At 43.4% G+C, this 16,934-nt stretch overlaps 2 protein-coding genes across 3 annotated transcripts in view; one reads left to right on the forward strand and one right to left on the reverse strand.

Annotated features, from left to right (window-relative positions):
• LOC306967790 (poly(rC)-binding protein 3) overlaps window positions 1-16,934 on the forward strand; it is an 89,804-nt gene that overhangs the window by 6,051 nt on the left and 66,819 nt on the right. The window lies entirely within an intron of this gene.
• Window positions 11,415-13,243, reverse strand: LOC306968254 (E3 ubiquitin/ISG15 ligase TRIM25-like; the record flags this gene model as incomplete). The annotated part of the gene is made up of 1 exon (XM_079563597.1): window positions 11,415-13,243. The coding sequence occupies exon 1, from the start codon at window positions 13,188-13,190 to the stop codon at window positions 11,415-11,417; it is 1,776 nt and encodes a 591-aa protein (XP_079419723.1). The 5' UTR covers window positions 13,191-13,243.

The following is a 16,934-nucleotide window of genomic DNA, read 5'->3' on the forward strand; positions in this document are numbered from 1 at the left end:
TCTATGGTAACTAGTAGCCTGCATTAAAAACAGGCCGACCCAAGCACAGTGCACTTGAGGCAAATCACTTATTACACCAGACTACCCATATAAATGTCTGTGTCTGAATAAAATAACTTATAATTATCGATTACCGGATCTACAGTAGTTTGTTTACCTGCGGCCGCCATTACACGAGGAATTCATAAAGGAGCTTTCCACAAATCAGATCTGGCAACGTTTGGAGGACGAGCCCATGACTTAGAAGAGGTTTTTAATGCAGGCTACTAGTTACCATAGACATGCACTAGCCCAGCACTAGCCTAGCACTAGCCTAGCACGACTAAACTCTTCAAATATGAGGATATGCATGAATAAAAAAAAATAAAAAAATCACAAGAAATCAACAACACTCTGGAAAACTAGGAAATGAGGCCCTAAGTCAAAAATCCTGAACTATCCCTTTAAATTTCTGAAGCTGTGATGGACCGAGCTCTCACGGAGAAACATCTGACTGTGAGATGATTATATATTCATGAGGCCCCTCCCCCGGCGCCGCTCGCCTCCACACGTCCCTCACTGAGCGCTTCTGTGACCGTGGGTTTCATGTGAACTCCCTTTCTGAATGGCTCTGGGGGAGACCCGGATCTGGCCCGGATCTGGCCCTGGTCCGAGGTCCGAGACTCTGCTGGGACTGGGTCAAACCGGTCCAAGAGCCACATGACTCCGGGACAAACTGGTGCTGTTTGTGAAAGCGGAGACAGGAACGACATCTTCAGAATCTGTTATTCCGACTGACCCTCGCTGTAGACCTGGAGTATCGCCCTATTGTGCATGTTTTGGGTTGTAGAGGGAAAACGAGGAGGGGGACCCAAAGACACAGGGAGAACATGGTCACCCACATTAGGTCCTTAGATCCTTTATTTCTTTTGTTTTCTGCAGATCATTAGATAAACGCAGCACAAGGACCATCCGAGACGAAGGTTCTTGAGTCTTCATCTGTACCGTGCAGTAGAAGAGTCACAGACCCTTCACTTCCTGATTGTTTATTTAGAAGAGAACAGGGCTGGGCTGGGTATTACTGGTATCGAAAAAATAAAAGCAGAAACCGAAAAGGAATAAAATCTTTATATTCAAGTTTTGATGCTGTTGGTGAAACACAAGTTGAAAAATAAAAAGTAATAAAGAATCTACTGTATTTAATTTAAAAAAAAGGGTAAAAGTGGAAAAACAAGAGAAAATTGGGGGGAAAAATAAAAAGAAAAATGGGCTGGGAAAGTAGCAAAAATAGCAAATTTTGAAAAACTGAGGGCGGGGAGTTAAAAATTTGGAGAAAAAACGGGGGAAAACGGGGGAAATTTGGGCCAAAATTGAAAAAGAAAAAAATCAGAAAAAATCCCCCCCCCCCCAAAAAAAAAACAAAACACACACACACAGAAAAATTGGGAAAAAAAATGTGAAAAGAAATTCGGGGAAAATAATTAAAAAATAAATTGTCGTGAAAGGAAAGGAAGCCTCTTTGTTGTTTCAAACAAATGATACAACGGCGAAAGAAAAGAAATGGAAGGAAAAGGAATGAATTAACATTATTCATCTGTTTCTATTTGACAAATATTTTAGGCGATATCCACACGAAGACAAAACTCTCAGAAGCTTCCTCTGTGAGCCTGAAGCAGCTCAGTAAATGTGTGCGTCCATATGGGTCGACTCAGGTCTGTGATTCATCTTCCAGGCCTGTGGGAGGCGCTGTGACACTAACACAGATAATAGAAGCAGATGTAGAGGTGCATGTGCAGAATGTAAACAGTGAAAATGAAAGTGAAGGATTTAGGATCCACAGAAGAGACGAGGAGGAGAGTTTATTCTTCTGTCAGTGACTTTTACTGTCAGTCCAAAAACACAGACTGACTCGTGTTTTTCTACTCGTCACCTGTGGCTTGTGGACGGCAGTGGAGCAAAGAGGGGCGGAGTCAAACCATCATAGATCCATGAGGAAAACTCAGTATAAGGCCAGTAGATTATGGATCACAGACTCTGGAGCTGTGACTTCATCGTTTGGAGCCACGTAAACGGCGTTTTCAGATCTTTCCTCTGGGACCTGGTTTGGAAAATGTTGCCTTGTATGGACAATGCACTGGACTGATAATATATCTTTGTGTTTAGTCCTCAGCTTGACTTCGTATGGACAGGGCATGTCATTTGAAAGCTAAGACCTGCATGACTGATTACACATTTTTTTGTCACGTCGTCGCATTTTTGAAGCGTTTTCATCATGTATTCGTCTCTTTTTTGACACTCATGTTGTTTTTCATCTGTTTTTCACCACATTTTTGTACTTTTTTGTGGCTTTTTCTGTTGCGGTGTTATTGTTACTTTTCCGGTACGTATTTGTCACTCTTTTGCCACTTTGTCGTTGCATTTTCATCTTTGTTTTTGCTTTTTTTCAAGAAGCTTTCAGATCTGGGTAAAATGTGCTCAGGTTCAGGTGGGGGTTAAGAGGTTAAAGCATCAGAAAAAATGTCCTAGACCAGAATTTATATCATTTTGAGAAACGTGTGCAGAGAAAATGTTCCAGTAACGTCATGATTCCCCGTCTTGAATCAAACGCACAATGGCGGCGTCTGAACCCTGAGTGACTGATTCCACTTTGCGAGCGCGCCGGCTTCATATTTGCTCCGTCCGCCGGTTATTTACCGTCACGGTCCCTGGTGTCAAACGCGCCGCCCTCCGCCGTAAAAACCACAGCCCATAATTCTCTCTCCGCGACGTCCAATTTCATCCCAGTCGACCGCGGGTTGATTTACTGGAAAACAGGCGCGCTGGTGTTTGAGGTTTACGGCGGCGAGCGGCGGCGGCGGAGGAGGAGCGAGCGGTCACTGACGGGGAGGAGAGGGAGAATAAACCAGAGTGAATACACGGCTAAAGGTCTGAGATGAGACGCTTATGTCACGATACAGCAGTGATGTTTGTCAGTTCTGTGGTTAAACGGCCAAAAGTCTCCTCAGTTGTTGATGTTCCTGGATGCACACGCTGGAATACACATGACTGAAGGAACAGCAGAACGTTTGTGAGTCACGATCAGAACAATGTGGACAAATGCTGCCCTCTGGTGGAGTTTGTGGAATAATTCAGAGCCAAGGCAAATACCAGAGGAAAGAAGACGCTAAAAGACGAACTATGAAGGTTATCTGTGTGCTAATGTTATGCTAACACCAGCTAGAGTTGTGCTAACAGTAGCTAAATGCTATCATCGGCAAAATCCCCTTTTAGAGCAGCTGTATGATGTTGTGAAATATTAAATCTCAAATGACCCGCCTGTTTTAGTGGGCAGTCCTCTTTCCTTCTGTCAATCAGAGGCCAGTCTGTTCACATCACGTTAGTCTCAGTTCAGCGCTTTGGCCCAGGGCTGAGGTCGGTCCCAAAACTTGTCCCGGTTCAGCCAGGATTGGCTCTGGCCTGAGCAGTGGGGACGCTCGCCTAACAGGGGTAACCGGGCACAGGGCTGGGCAGGGCCTGTCAGGAGAAACACGGCTCAGCTGACAAAACAAAACAAAGTCCTTGGTAGTCATTGTACATAAGATACCACTATTTTACTATTTAATCGTTTCTTTGTTTATTTTCTCACATTTTCTGCCTATTTGCACACCCTGAGTGTTTCTACGAGCTGTATGTAACAAGTCAAGTTCTCCATTGTGAGATCAATAAAGGCTTATCTTATCTTAAGAAATATTCCTATAGAGCTGCTTTAAAACTGGCATTTAAAATTAAAAGTCTGAATATATTCAGTACAAAGTGCAAACAGTACCCCCTGCATCTCGGCCAGGACACTCTTGAAAAAGAGATATCTAATCTCAATTAGTTTTATCCTGGATAAATAAAGGACTAATAAAAAAATCAATGAAAAAGTAAACGTGTGACTGTATAGTTGACTTGACAACCATTTGATATGGTTGCAAATTTTAAGAGAAAACAGCTTCATATCCAATACTCACTGATCCATGTAAACACAAGAACGCTGCTAAGCTAATGTAAGCCACAATCGCAAATTCATTCTTTCAGTTTTAGAATTTTATTCAGGGTTTAATGCCGGGTGTGCATGATTTTAGGTCGTAGCTCAAAATCGCAGGAAGACAAAGATTTAAAAGATAAGATAAGATAAGATAAGATGGTACTTTATTGATCTCACAGATGGAGAAATTGCATTCGATGAGAGAGCATCCGGCAGCAGCACCATTCAGTGCGCACCACTCTTTTTTTTCCTTTGGTGAAAGATCGTTGTGTCGCGGCCGCCATCTTCACTGTTTTGGTCACAGGAGGAGCACTGGTTGATGGGAAATCCGTAGACGATGACCACGCGGTGAAGCTCTTGCGCTTGGCCACGATGTTCTTGGCCACACAGGTGTAGTTGGCCGTGTGGGACAGACGCGCCTGCTTGATGATCAGGTTGTGTCCACGGTGATGTAGAAGTTCCTGTCCTCGGCCGGGTCGATGATCTCGTTGTCCTTCAGCCCCTTCACCCGCATGACCTTGGAGGATGGAGAAACTGTAGCTGCCCTCTGTCTCCTCTGATCATCTGAAACGGTGCACCGCCTCCTGGGCTTGTCCCCGTCTCAGAGCGTGGTGTCCTGCACTGGTCAGCTCCACCTCGTCCTTCCTCTTCCTCCTGCACAGCTCCCTCCACAGTCTCTCACCATCTCCTCGTTGGTCCCTTTTGTTGTTTCCTGTAGCTCCTCTTGTGACGCCTCCTCTGTGCTGCAGGTGTGGGGGCTCTTGGTGCCTCTTCACTGTTCAGTGTCTCAGAAGAAGATGTTTGTAGATCTCAGATGGGTTTAGCTGATAAGCTAGCAGTTTGTTTATCTTCAAAAAGCTGCTTTCTTCAGGACCATTTTGGACTCTCAAAGTAAACAAATCCACCAAACCTCCACAAAAACACGGTAAAGACGAACAAAAGAACCATCGTACAACCAGACAAGCTACGATCAACATCAGGAAGAGTCTGATATTTTGGACCAGTCTCAGAGTGAACCTCCTCTCGCTGCAACGATGATCTCTGTCAAGCGTCTCGTCAACATATCAGTGCACACCGCGACACCAGGCCACACCCACTAGCACGTTCTTCAGCCAAACACACGCCTCCTGACGCCTGACACTGCTACGACACTGCCACACAGCGGAGATGAGAGCAGCTCACGGTTTCACCATCCCCACGTCGTGCAATGTCACATCTACAAATCTGATAAGACAAAACAAACTGTGCAGTTTACCTGCGGCATCAGTGAGTGCTTTTAGCTGTACGTTTTGAACGCAGCTGCAGGTTCCTTCAGAGGGGCTGCTCTGTGCACAGCCCGGAGGAAACAGAACATATCGATACCTGCTCAAATGAATATCTAGCATCGATGCCACTTTTAGTATCGATTTAGTATCGAGGAATCGATTTTTTTTGACCACATAACCAATGACTTGGTTAGGACGCTAGCGACTGATTCCCACTTCTGCTAATAGTAGGCGATGGAGGTGCTAAGAACCCTGTGTCAGCCACACATACACTTGTCCACAGTGCGCTCTCTGAAGTGTCTCCTCTACAGGCTGACCTCACACTCTTTTATTTATTATTTCTGCAAACGTGGCTCCGCACAAACCCAGAGCTGCAGATCCACCTCCTCACACTTCACTTCTGTAATAATCTGTACACAAACTCGGACGGATTATTTCTATAAAAAGCCGCGGCGCCGCAGTGATCTCTCTCTCTCTGCACTTTGGGAAGAAGAGAAAGCGTTTTTTAAAAAGTGCCGGTGCCGACGACAGCAGCAGCGGCGGCGGCGGCGCTGGAGAAGGAGCTTAGTGTAAGAGGCTTGGATCAGGGGGAATTTGCACCTACGAAGGAACTGACAAACGGCCGACACTAAACCCGGAGCACGAGCCGCAGACTTAGGGAAAAACGTCACATAAATAAATAAGTTTAATCTGCTCAGACTGACACCGAGCGGAGAGGACGGGGAATTAGAAACGGGCCAAGTCGGAGAAGTCTTTAACCAACCAGAAGAGTCTTCACTGAAATAGAAATAATGTCGTGTGTGTCTGGGGTCAGAGAAGGTCTGGTTAAGGAACATTTTCTCTGGTTTTACCCAAATCTAAAAGCTCAAAGTTTATAGGCCAGAGAAACGCCTCATTTGAAAGCTAAGACCTACAAAACACACTTAAGCTTCTTGTTTTTTTTGCATTTCTTTTTTGTCTCATTGTTGTTGCGTTTTTGTCACATATTCAATTTTTAGTGATAATGCCAATTTTGCATGTCCCGATACCGATAATGACACCGATAATTATTTATATATATTTGCACTTTATTTTGTGACAAGAACTCAATGTAACAGTTCACAGTTCTGGCCGAAATGTGTTTACTCTACCGAGCAATATACAGGTGTATAAATATAAATCAAATAATGAGCTTTACTTTGGGTTTGAGTCTCCACCTTTTTCTAAAGCTCTGGGTTTTTACAGTTCCATCATCTGAGCAGGTCTGACTCTGCTCATCTGTGTCACATCTTATTAAAAACAAAAAAATATAATAATCATATTACTACTACTACTGCTTCCTTTTTAGTATTTTTCTTTTTGTCGCCATCATACTAGTGGATTCTTAGATACAATACTGGAATATAGACAGTATTCTAGTATTTCACTGAGGCGTCTCTGACATGAGAGAAAAGTGATGCCAAATCTGTGACAGATTCAAGTTTGACTAATAATACGATACTACAGCACAGAAACAAGACTCTCTCCTGCATTGGGCTCATTTATTTATTAACATGTGCAATAATCTCTGTATCAGCTGCACTTTATCAACTCTTCTTCTTGAACGCCGACTGTAACAAGTGAATTTCTCCTTTGTGAGATCAATAAAGGTTTATCTTATCTTATGCATTTGTGCCTCATGTGGCAAAAAAGCTGTGTGGCTCATCATCATGTAAAACTTCTTTTTTTATCAAATACAAAGAAAATACATGGGTTTAGGTTTGCTCTGGTCCAGTAACTTAAGTGCAGGTCGCGGGTTCGCATTTCCTGGTCTTTTTCTCATGTTGATGCGATGCTAATGTTGAAGTGACTTCGACATAAGAAGTTGAAAAACTCTTCCTTCGCGGAGAGCGCCTGCACAGAACTGTTTCGCTGGAAAACTCTTCATATTTTTCAGCTAAAACAGAGCAGAAGTCAGTCGGGAGCGTGTATATCTGCTGCTGTAAATGTGCAAAAGTGCAGCAGCTACAGCCGCAGATTCAATGCAATTTCAGCTCATAATTATCAGGCCTAATTATCGGCAAACATTTTTTTATCGGCTTATTGGGGATGGCGTCAAAAATGCAGATAAATCCCGATAATTATTGGTGGCTGATATCATCTTGCATCCCTATCAATTTAATTATTTATTTAATTTAATTTATTTATTTGAGCATACATTTTGCTGAAAAGGAGAGGGCCAAAGCAAGAAGCTTTTGAGCGCCCGCCCCAACTCAATATGATAAAACTTTTCACTTCACAAAAGTACGATCAATGTAAAAGGAACAAAAACAACAACAAAGGAAAAACAGCCAAAAAAGGATGAAGTGCACAGTCTGGTCATGGTTAGCAAGACGGCATTTACGTTCTGGAATAAGATCATGGAATAAGTCGCCAGTGGAAATCAAGGAGTGTAACAATTTAAAAGGAAATATACAGTCACATGACACATACAACAATGAATTCTTTATTTATATATTTTGCTGATTAATTGCAAATAATTCAATTTCTATTTGAAAGACTTCAGTTTGATACCATCAAGTTTGTCCAAATGATAGAATTAACAAATGTAGCTGCTGCTGTTGCTCCGGTGTCATTGCTATAACTACTCAGACTAAACAATAGTAACTTTGGGGCGAGACATGGATCTGTTGGCGAGGATTCCTTTCCTCACAACAATATTCACAATACTCAAATTTTGGGAGTTTCACCTGTTACTGTGATATCAGTGTCAGAAGCAAAAAAGCTGGATCAGGGCATCTCTGAGGAAAAAGGCTGAAAAGGTTTTCAATTGAAACAACCCTGAAATAAAAACAGCAGGACTTGAAAGGAAGGTTCTTCGTGAATAACTGCAATATTTTTCCTCACAATAATCGTGACTGGAAGATGTAGAATGGTCTGTGCAGCTCGAGTGAAGAGCTTTCATTACCGTCGCCCCCGCTCTGGCCCCACAGACCCACTGCAGAGGGGCCATATGCTCGGAGCGTGTGCAGGTGGAGCTCACCTCCACCGGCCGCAGATGGACTCAGTGTGAGCGAGAATCACCTGGAGCTTCCACAATCTGCTGCCGCCGGACACACGGGCGGGAGGACGGGTCGCAGTCGCAGGAACGGGAAATCTGAACGCCCTCCGTTAGGTAACAGAGTCGTCTGCAGAGAACCGAGAACGCTGTAGAGCTGGGAAATGTGGGACAATATAGAAAATATCGAGTTTATCACAACTGTCAAGAATTGTGAGGGTGAAAAAGAAAAGGAATACGATAAATGGGGGACAATTTGTGAAATAAAAAATATTAAAAATGAGTAAAACGTGAAATAAATTGTAGAAAATCTGTAAAAAATTCATCACGGAGAAAGTCTACACAAATAGTGCCATATTCGTTTTCGTCTCATCCCCCAGACCTAGTTCTGAAATGGATGATTGTGACTTTAGCAGTTTGAAGTTCCTGAGCCTTGTTTTCAAGTGCTCCGGACTAAAACATGTACAACAGTCCTGGCTGAGTGATGTCGCTGTGTGAAAGAACAGTGGAGGTGCAGATGTTTCTCCTGGAGACAAAGCTCACCACCACCTCCGTGTGTGCAGAGAATGAAGAAAAATCCCAGACTCCGACTTGTAAGTCAAAAGTGCTGCAAAACTGTTGAAAAATGATATTTATATATATTTGACCAGAAACCCTAAAAGCCAAAACATATTTTACTGTCAAACTTGTTTATTCACACAGTTAGGCCTAAACCTAAACTCATTTATTCTCCAAAATAAACCAAACTGTGTCTGTCTTTGAAGTGTTTGAAATGATCACCTCACATCTCCAAAATAAGAACATGATGGTCACTGTGACAGAACTTCACTTATTCTAATGGGAGAACCTACAGACAGACCATGCACCACTCAGGCCTTTTAAAGATTTCTAGTTATTTTTATTTAGATTCTGTGTTATACGTTAAAATTCTATTTTTTCATCCATCCGTCCATCCTTCCATCCAAGCATCCTTCCATCCAAGCATCCTTCCCTCCAACCATCCTTCCATCCAACCATCCAACCATCCTTCCGTCCATCCTTCCGTCCATCCTTCCTTCCATCCTTCCTTCCATCCAACCAACCATCCTTCCATCCAACCATCCATCCATCCTTCCTTCCATCTAACCATCCATCCATCCTTCCTTCCATCCAACCATCCATCCATCCTTCCTTCCATCCAACCAACCATCCTTCCATCCAACCATCCATCCATCCTTCCTTCCATCCAACCATCCTTCCATCCATCATTCCATCCAACCATCCATCCATCCTTCCTTCCATTCATCCTTCCTTCCATCCAATCATCCTTCCATCCAACCATCCTTCCGCCCATCCTTCCATCCAACCATCCTTCCATCCATCATTCCATCCAACCATCCATCCATCCTTCCTTCCATTCATCCTTCCTTCCATTCAACCATCCTTCCCTCCAACCACCCTTCCCTCCAACCACCCTTCCCTCCAACCACCCTTCCCTCCAACCATCCTTCCCTCCATCCTTCCTTCCATCCAACCATCCTTCCCTCCAACCATCCTTCCCTCCATCCTTCCCTCCATCCAACCATCCTTCCGTCCATCCTTCCATTCAACCATCCTTCCGTCCATCCAACCATCCTTCCTTCCAACCATCCTTCCATCCTTCCTTCCATCCATCCATCCTTCCTTCCTTCCTTCCTTCCTTCCTTCCTTCCTTCCTTCCTTCCTTCCTTCCTTCCTTCCTTCCTTCCTTCCTTCCTTCCTTCCTTCCTTCCTTCCTTCCTTCCTTCCTTCCTTCCTTCCCTACCTGTTCAGTATCATGGGCAAAGGACAAAAGTCACTAAAGACTCACAGATAGAGTAATCAAAATTATAATAACATTACTCACTGACTGTTTATTTCAAGTATATTAATTACATTATACACAAAGTATTTGCGTGATTGTACAGCATTTCCATCATCATAGATTCACATAAAATACACACTAAACAAAACTGAACATATTCAATCTCCAAAATGAGTAACTTCATTAATGTGACAGGAGACAATAGTGGAGGAATGAACAACACGACAACCCACAGTGCACTGGGGCTCCATCATGAATGTGCCAGAAAAGTTGGACTTTTAGAAGTTTCTGAAGACTGATCAGGTCAGATTTACTAAGCAGTTATAAACAGAGATAACACGAAGAACCTCATTACCGTGACATTTACATCTTATTACTATGAAAATACAAAGACACGCCTCTAAATATGTTTGTTAAATTGAAGTTTTGGGGGGTTTTAAGCTTCGATTTGAAACTCTGCGCTGAAATCGCTGACATATCTGTTTTTTGTTTTGTTTTTGTTTTTTGTAATATAGTTCAGGCTGTCCATAATCCAAACATTGGCAGAAGGATACAGCACCATCAGCACAAACACCTCACCGTCTCGCCAGCACCAGGACCAGACACATCACTTTAGACAAACCTTTCTGCAGTAGAAGTAAAAAGTAGCGACCCAAACCGAGCAAAACTATCTCTCCTCTGTCGTTTATATTCATTTATTATACGGCTCTTCACAACGTAAGTAGAAGCTCCGTTGATTTGAATGGGATTTCCCAACGTTCTACCGGTCATTATTTTCTGATAAAGGACCTCTGAAAAAAATAATGACCGCTGCCCATGGCAACGGAGTTCGTGCTTTCATATCACTCCGCGCGTACGTCGTAGCGACACTATCTCTGTCCCCGTCACTGAGAGAGAAGTTGGGGGAATTGCTCGTGAAGTTAGCGTGAGTCTGACTTTCAATTTACCCAAAGATTCACCACCATTCCTCCAACTGCGCCTTCAACTAAGTAGCTAGGCTAGCTGCTAGCCTTGCTGCTTCTAGCCTAGCCAAACGCTGCAGCGCAACGCGCAAACTTTTGGGAACTATTTGTCGCGGATGTCATTAAATAAACCTTTGGACCTTCATAAAAGCGTACGAAGTTTATGTTGTGTGTGTTCAGTTGGCAAATGGCCGTATAATAAGCGGGATAATGTATAGAACGCTGGTCATTATCGGTAAAATAAGTACCTTCAGGGCGAAACAAGACCCCTCCGCTTCGCGTCGGGGTCCGGTTCGCCCTGTCGGTACTTATTTTCCCGATAATGACCAGCGTTCTATACATTATCCCTTACTTAATTGTTTTAACCTGGAATTTTGAGTTTAGGGAAATGTGCAGTGGTGCCATAGAAAAGAGAAAAAGGGTTGAACCCGAGTCCAGCGTGCAGCGGCCGAGTGAAGCTGGTCTGGACTCTGTGGAGGAGGGTCATGATCCGGCCCTCGACCCTGTAAAACGACAGAACCCCTGCACTGTGGTCTAAGTAAACCCCGATTGTGGACGGGACTGGACCTGAGATATTAGACTGGAGCGAGTTAAACCAACATGAATAAGTGTCTCTGTTACAGTCTAAGGCCCAGGATTTATCATTGTATCTAAAATCACATTGAATAGAGTCTCCTTCCCTCTGAATGTCTGTGTATGAAACTGCCACAGTCCCAATGCTCCTCCTGCTCCACTCCACCTCCCAGTAACATCGGCCCGTCAGACTCTCTCTGCTCAGCACCTGACACTGATTAGGACCAGTGAATCTGTCCGGATGATCAGGATAGACCTGGGGCTCACTCACATATGTAGCTCTTCTGTTTAGAAACAGTTTGGTGTGAGCTGAGTTTGGGTCCAGAGTGATCTCGGTGTAATATTGTAAAAAGTACTCTCTGAGGATGGGTTCAGCTGCTGACTGTAAAAACTGGTCTGGAGTCAGATCCTTCTCCAGAGTGAGTTTCAGTTTGTCCCTGAGCTTTGACACAGCTGTGGTCACCTCCTCAAAGCCGTGGTGAGGCCCTGTCTGAATCTCTGTCCTCCGTGGGTCTGTGGACAGTGCAGGATAGAGCTGTAGAAACTGGTTGTTGTCCGGTGTGAGGGACAGAGTGTCCAGCTCAGAGATGTTCCTCTTCAGCTCAGTGACGTCCCGCTGCAGTTGGTCCTGAAGCTCTTGGACTCGTCTCTGTTGGGTTTGCTCCTCAGACCGGATCTGCTGCTCCACCTCAGAGCATCTTTTCTCCAGGAGAAGGGCCATCTCTCTGAAGCTGTCCCCACTGTGCTGCACTGCTGTCTGGGCAGAGCGGCTGATGTCCTGGGCCTCCTGTCGGAGCGTCTCCAGGTCTGTCTCTTTGAGCTGGAGGCTCTGGAGCAGCAGGGTCCTTCGAGCCGGAAGCTCTTTCTGCCTCTGGGCCCTCTCTGCTGCAGCCGTCACTGTGCGGTGGCCCTGGTGCTGGTCCACAGAGCAGAGGTAGCAGATGAGCTGCTGGTCGGTGCGGCAGAATATCTCCTTCACTTTGTTGTGTTCAGAGCAGATGTTTTCCTGGAGTTTGTCAGAGGGCGCCACCAGCTGGTGTCTCTGAAACACTGCAGCATCATAATGAGGCTGGAGGTGGCTCTGACAGAACGAAGCCACACACTGTAGACAAGACTTGACGGCTTTCAGCTTCCTCCCAGAGCACACATCACAGGAAACATCCTCAGGTCCGGCATAGCAGTGGTCAGCAGGGGGCGCTGTGAGGCCAGTCTTCTGCAGCTGCTCCACTAGATTTGCTAACATGACGTTTTTGCGCAGGACAGGCCTGGGGCTGAAGCTCTCTCTGCATTGTGGACAGCTGTAGAGGAGGCTCTGTTGGTCCCAGTGCAGTTTAATGCAGTCCCTGCAGTAGCTGTGTCCACAGGGAGTCGTCACCGGGTCCTTCAGTAAATCCAAACAGATGGAACAGGAAAAGGCCTCTCGGTCGAGAGATTTCTGTGCCATTTCTGCTTCAATCACAGACACTGACTTTGACACAAGTGAAGTCTGAGAGAGTGAGCTGTGGAGGCGGAGCCAGGTCCAAACACATTGGCTTTGTGGGCGTGTTGTCTGAAAAACAACCATTCTTGATTTTCAGATTAAGGTTAAACCAATATAAATATAAGGCGCTACATAACTCAATTATTGACTTTTAGTTTGCAAAATGACTGTGTGACCAGCTTGAGCATAAGTGATATTTTTCATTTGGGATGAACCATGAAGTTTAGATCAATACTAAACATAATGAGTTGGTTTGACTAAACAAACCAGAATGTAAACAAAGAATGAGCCAAGAGCGATAGAGAGTTCAAACTGGTTCCACCACATAAATCATGGACCAAGATAACATGTTTGTTCAGCTCAACGCCTTCCACATACGCAGTAAGTGTTTGGGAGGTTTTCAGACGTGTTTCACAGCAGTTTGATATAATACAAGTTTATCTATGGTGAAAATCCAAAGGCAGCAGTTATGACGGTTATAAACAGCGTCTGCAGATAATCTTTTAAATCTGTTTGGCGAGACGCTGCAGGTGAGAGAAGTCGATTTGAAACCTTAGATTACTGATATCAATATTAGAGGAAAAAAAAGTATTGCACAAGTTCTGTCATTTTTTCACACTTTATGTTTGTCAAAAGTTGCGTCATCTCAGTCAGGCCAGTGCGGCGCGATGTTGGAGTAACTTCTTGAACATCAACTCAAAGCAACAAAATGTCATAAAATAAGCATCGTAAAGCGAGAGTTTGGTCTTTTATTTACTCTGACTGTAAAACCTAGCTTGCAATAAATGAGTGAAAACCGCTCAAAACGAGATCTATTTCCTCAATTCAAGTCATTTAAGCCAATGCTTTATATTTACTTTTTACAGTGTAGACATTTATTAAGGACAGGAAAAGGTTTGAAACAATGGACTGAAGCTACGGTGCAGAAGTACGAGACAATAAGAGCTGGATTCCTGGAAATATATTTAAATGGGGCTGTGCAATTAATCGAAATTCGATTACGATTTCGATTATTACACTAGACGATCACAAAAATAGCATAATCGAGAACAAACGATTATTAAGGATGCCCTCCCGCTCGTCCATCCAAAGCGCAAAGAGTCCGTCCTGCGCGGTTTGTGTGACGCGTCTGATCAGCTGAAACACCAGCGCAGCCTGACAGAACTGTAAATAATATCGTACTAATCGTACTATTCATACTAATCATACTATTTTGTATACCTAACTCTTGAGATAGTGCCACTGTTAAGAGCTCACCTCGTGCTGAAGGAGAACTGCTGTTTTAGAAGCCTCGACATCCTTTGCTCAGACACTGGTTTTGTTTGGTAGAAAAGTCTAAAACTCTTCTTCAGGAGCAGATCTCAACGGAGCTCAAACAAACTCTTATTACTTCATGCTGCAGGGGCAGGATTAGTTTAGAAACGTGAGCATATTTAAAAAAAAATGCTTTTATTGTCCAAAGAAAATGTAGTCCATAGTAGTTTTTAAAATAATAATAAAAATGAATAAATAAAATAAAGATTTTTTTTTAAGGCAACAAATAATCGTTTGAATAATCGTGATTTCAATTATTACTAAAATAATCGGGATTATATTTTTTTTCTATAATCGAGCAGCCATATATTTAAAAAAAAACAAGCAGTAGTCTTACAGTTTGATGTGTAAGAGTCTGTTATACATTTCCTTTTCTCTCCAACCTGAGCACAAACACACGTGCAGGCGTTCACACAAAAGCTACAGCAGTTCGTATCTATTTCCCTCAGCCACACAGAGCCCAGTGACAGCAGGACTGAGGACTTTGAGCAGGGGCAAATCCGAGCATACACGGGCTGGGGCATCACAGGGGAACCTCTGATGGAAAAACTGCCAGAAAATTCCAAAATAAAAATCTTATTTTATATCTATCTCTCAGACTTCATGGAGAAGCAGCTCATGTTTGAAACGCTCTCGTTTCAATTTTTCTGAAGTCATCTAGAACCAGAAAACGTGGAATGTGTGGAAGATCTGCACAATTACAATATCGGGTTCATCTTCAATGTCGGAAAAGGTGGAGGATAAAAATATAAGGAAAAACGGTGTAAAAATTCAGAAAAAAATTGTGTAAAAATTCAGAAAAAAATTGTGTAAAAATTCAGAAAAAAATGGGAAATGGGTGAAAAACATTTTAGAAAATTGGGGAAATATTTGTAAAAAGACATAAATGGAAAAAAGGAGGTAAAACATGCACAATAGCCCTTAGGCATGCTGTAAATATACTGTATTTTCAAAACTGAGCAGACTATCTTTGAACAGGGTGAATAAAGGAGCGGCTCATTCCTCGGCCGATAAACAAAAGGAAATGTCATGAAACAAACTCGTCACAGATACGATCTTCTCTGTCACGTCACAAATGCAGATAACGCTCCACCATCAGGATGAATGTCACATGTGTTTCTCCCAGTGTCTGTTTCCCCCATCAACCTAAAACATGCAGAATAGGCCTCCAAGGGGGATATTCCTGACCACAATCCAGGGTCCTAAGCTAAAAACATTAAAGCACATTTCCCACATATTCCCTCACTCTGACACTTGTAATTCACACAGTCCCAAGTCACATTTAGGTCCATTCCAGACCCTTTTAGATCCAGTTTTGTCCTTAAAGTAAAGTATATAAAATATCTCTCAGCTGCTGCATTGGCCTTACACTTTGAAACATATGATTTGAATATCATGTGACCTGCTCCTGGTCTCCTCACTCTTCAGTCCACTGTCGGGACCATTTGAAGTTGGATTTACATTTTAAACATTTCCCCCTCTGATTCCTCTTCAGACGCTCCGCCCCTGAGAAGGTGCAGGAGGAAGAGCGTTTCATCACAGAAACATCAGCTCCTCTTCAGTGTGAGGTTTAAGGCCCTTCAGACAAACTTTATCCTTTATATGAGAAATCTCCATCAGTTAATCCACCCTCACCGGACATTTAATCTGAACCTTTTCATCACTAATACCCATTACCACCACTATCAGTTCCACCACTACTACCATTACCACCACTACTACCATTACCACCACTACTACCATTACCACCACTATCACTACCACCACTACTACCATTACCACCACTACTACCATTACCACCACTACTACCATTACCACCACTATCAGTACCACCACTACTACCATTACCACCACTATCACTACCACCACTACTACCATTACCACCACTACTACCATTACCACCACTACTACCATTACCACCACTATCACTACCACCACTACTACCATTACCACCACTACTACCATTACCACCACTACTACCATTACCACCACTATCAGTACCACCACTACTACCATTACCACCACTATCAGTACCACCACTACTACCATTACCACCACTATCACTACCACCACTACTACCATTACCACCACTACTACCATTACCACCACTATCAGTACCACCACTACTACCATTACCACCACTATCAGTACCACCACTACTACCATTACCACCACTATCACTACCACCACTACTACCATTACCACCACTACTACCATTACCACCACTATCACTACCACCACTACTACCATTACCACCACTACTACCATTACCACCACTATCACTACCACCACAACTACTATTACCACCACTATCACTACCACCACTACTACCATTACCACCACTATCAGTACCACCACTACTACTACTGTTACTACCACTACTGCTACAACCACTACTATCACTACTACTGCTACTGAAACAAATGATGGTCTTTACTTGAAAAATATAACAATGTGTTTATTAATTTCGTACATGAATATAGTACAATCAGAACTCTAAGCCAACAATTTGTG

The sequence above is a fragment of the Gobius niger genome, assembly GCF_951799975.1.
Source record: "Gobius niger genome assembly, chromosome: 9".
In the NCBI taxonomy this organism is placed as follows: Eukaryota; Metazoa; Chordata; class Actinopteri; order Gobiiformes; family Gobiidae; genus Gobius; species Gobius niger.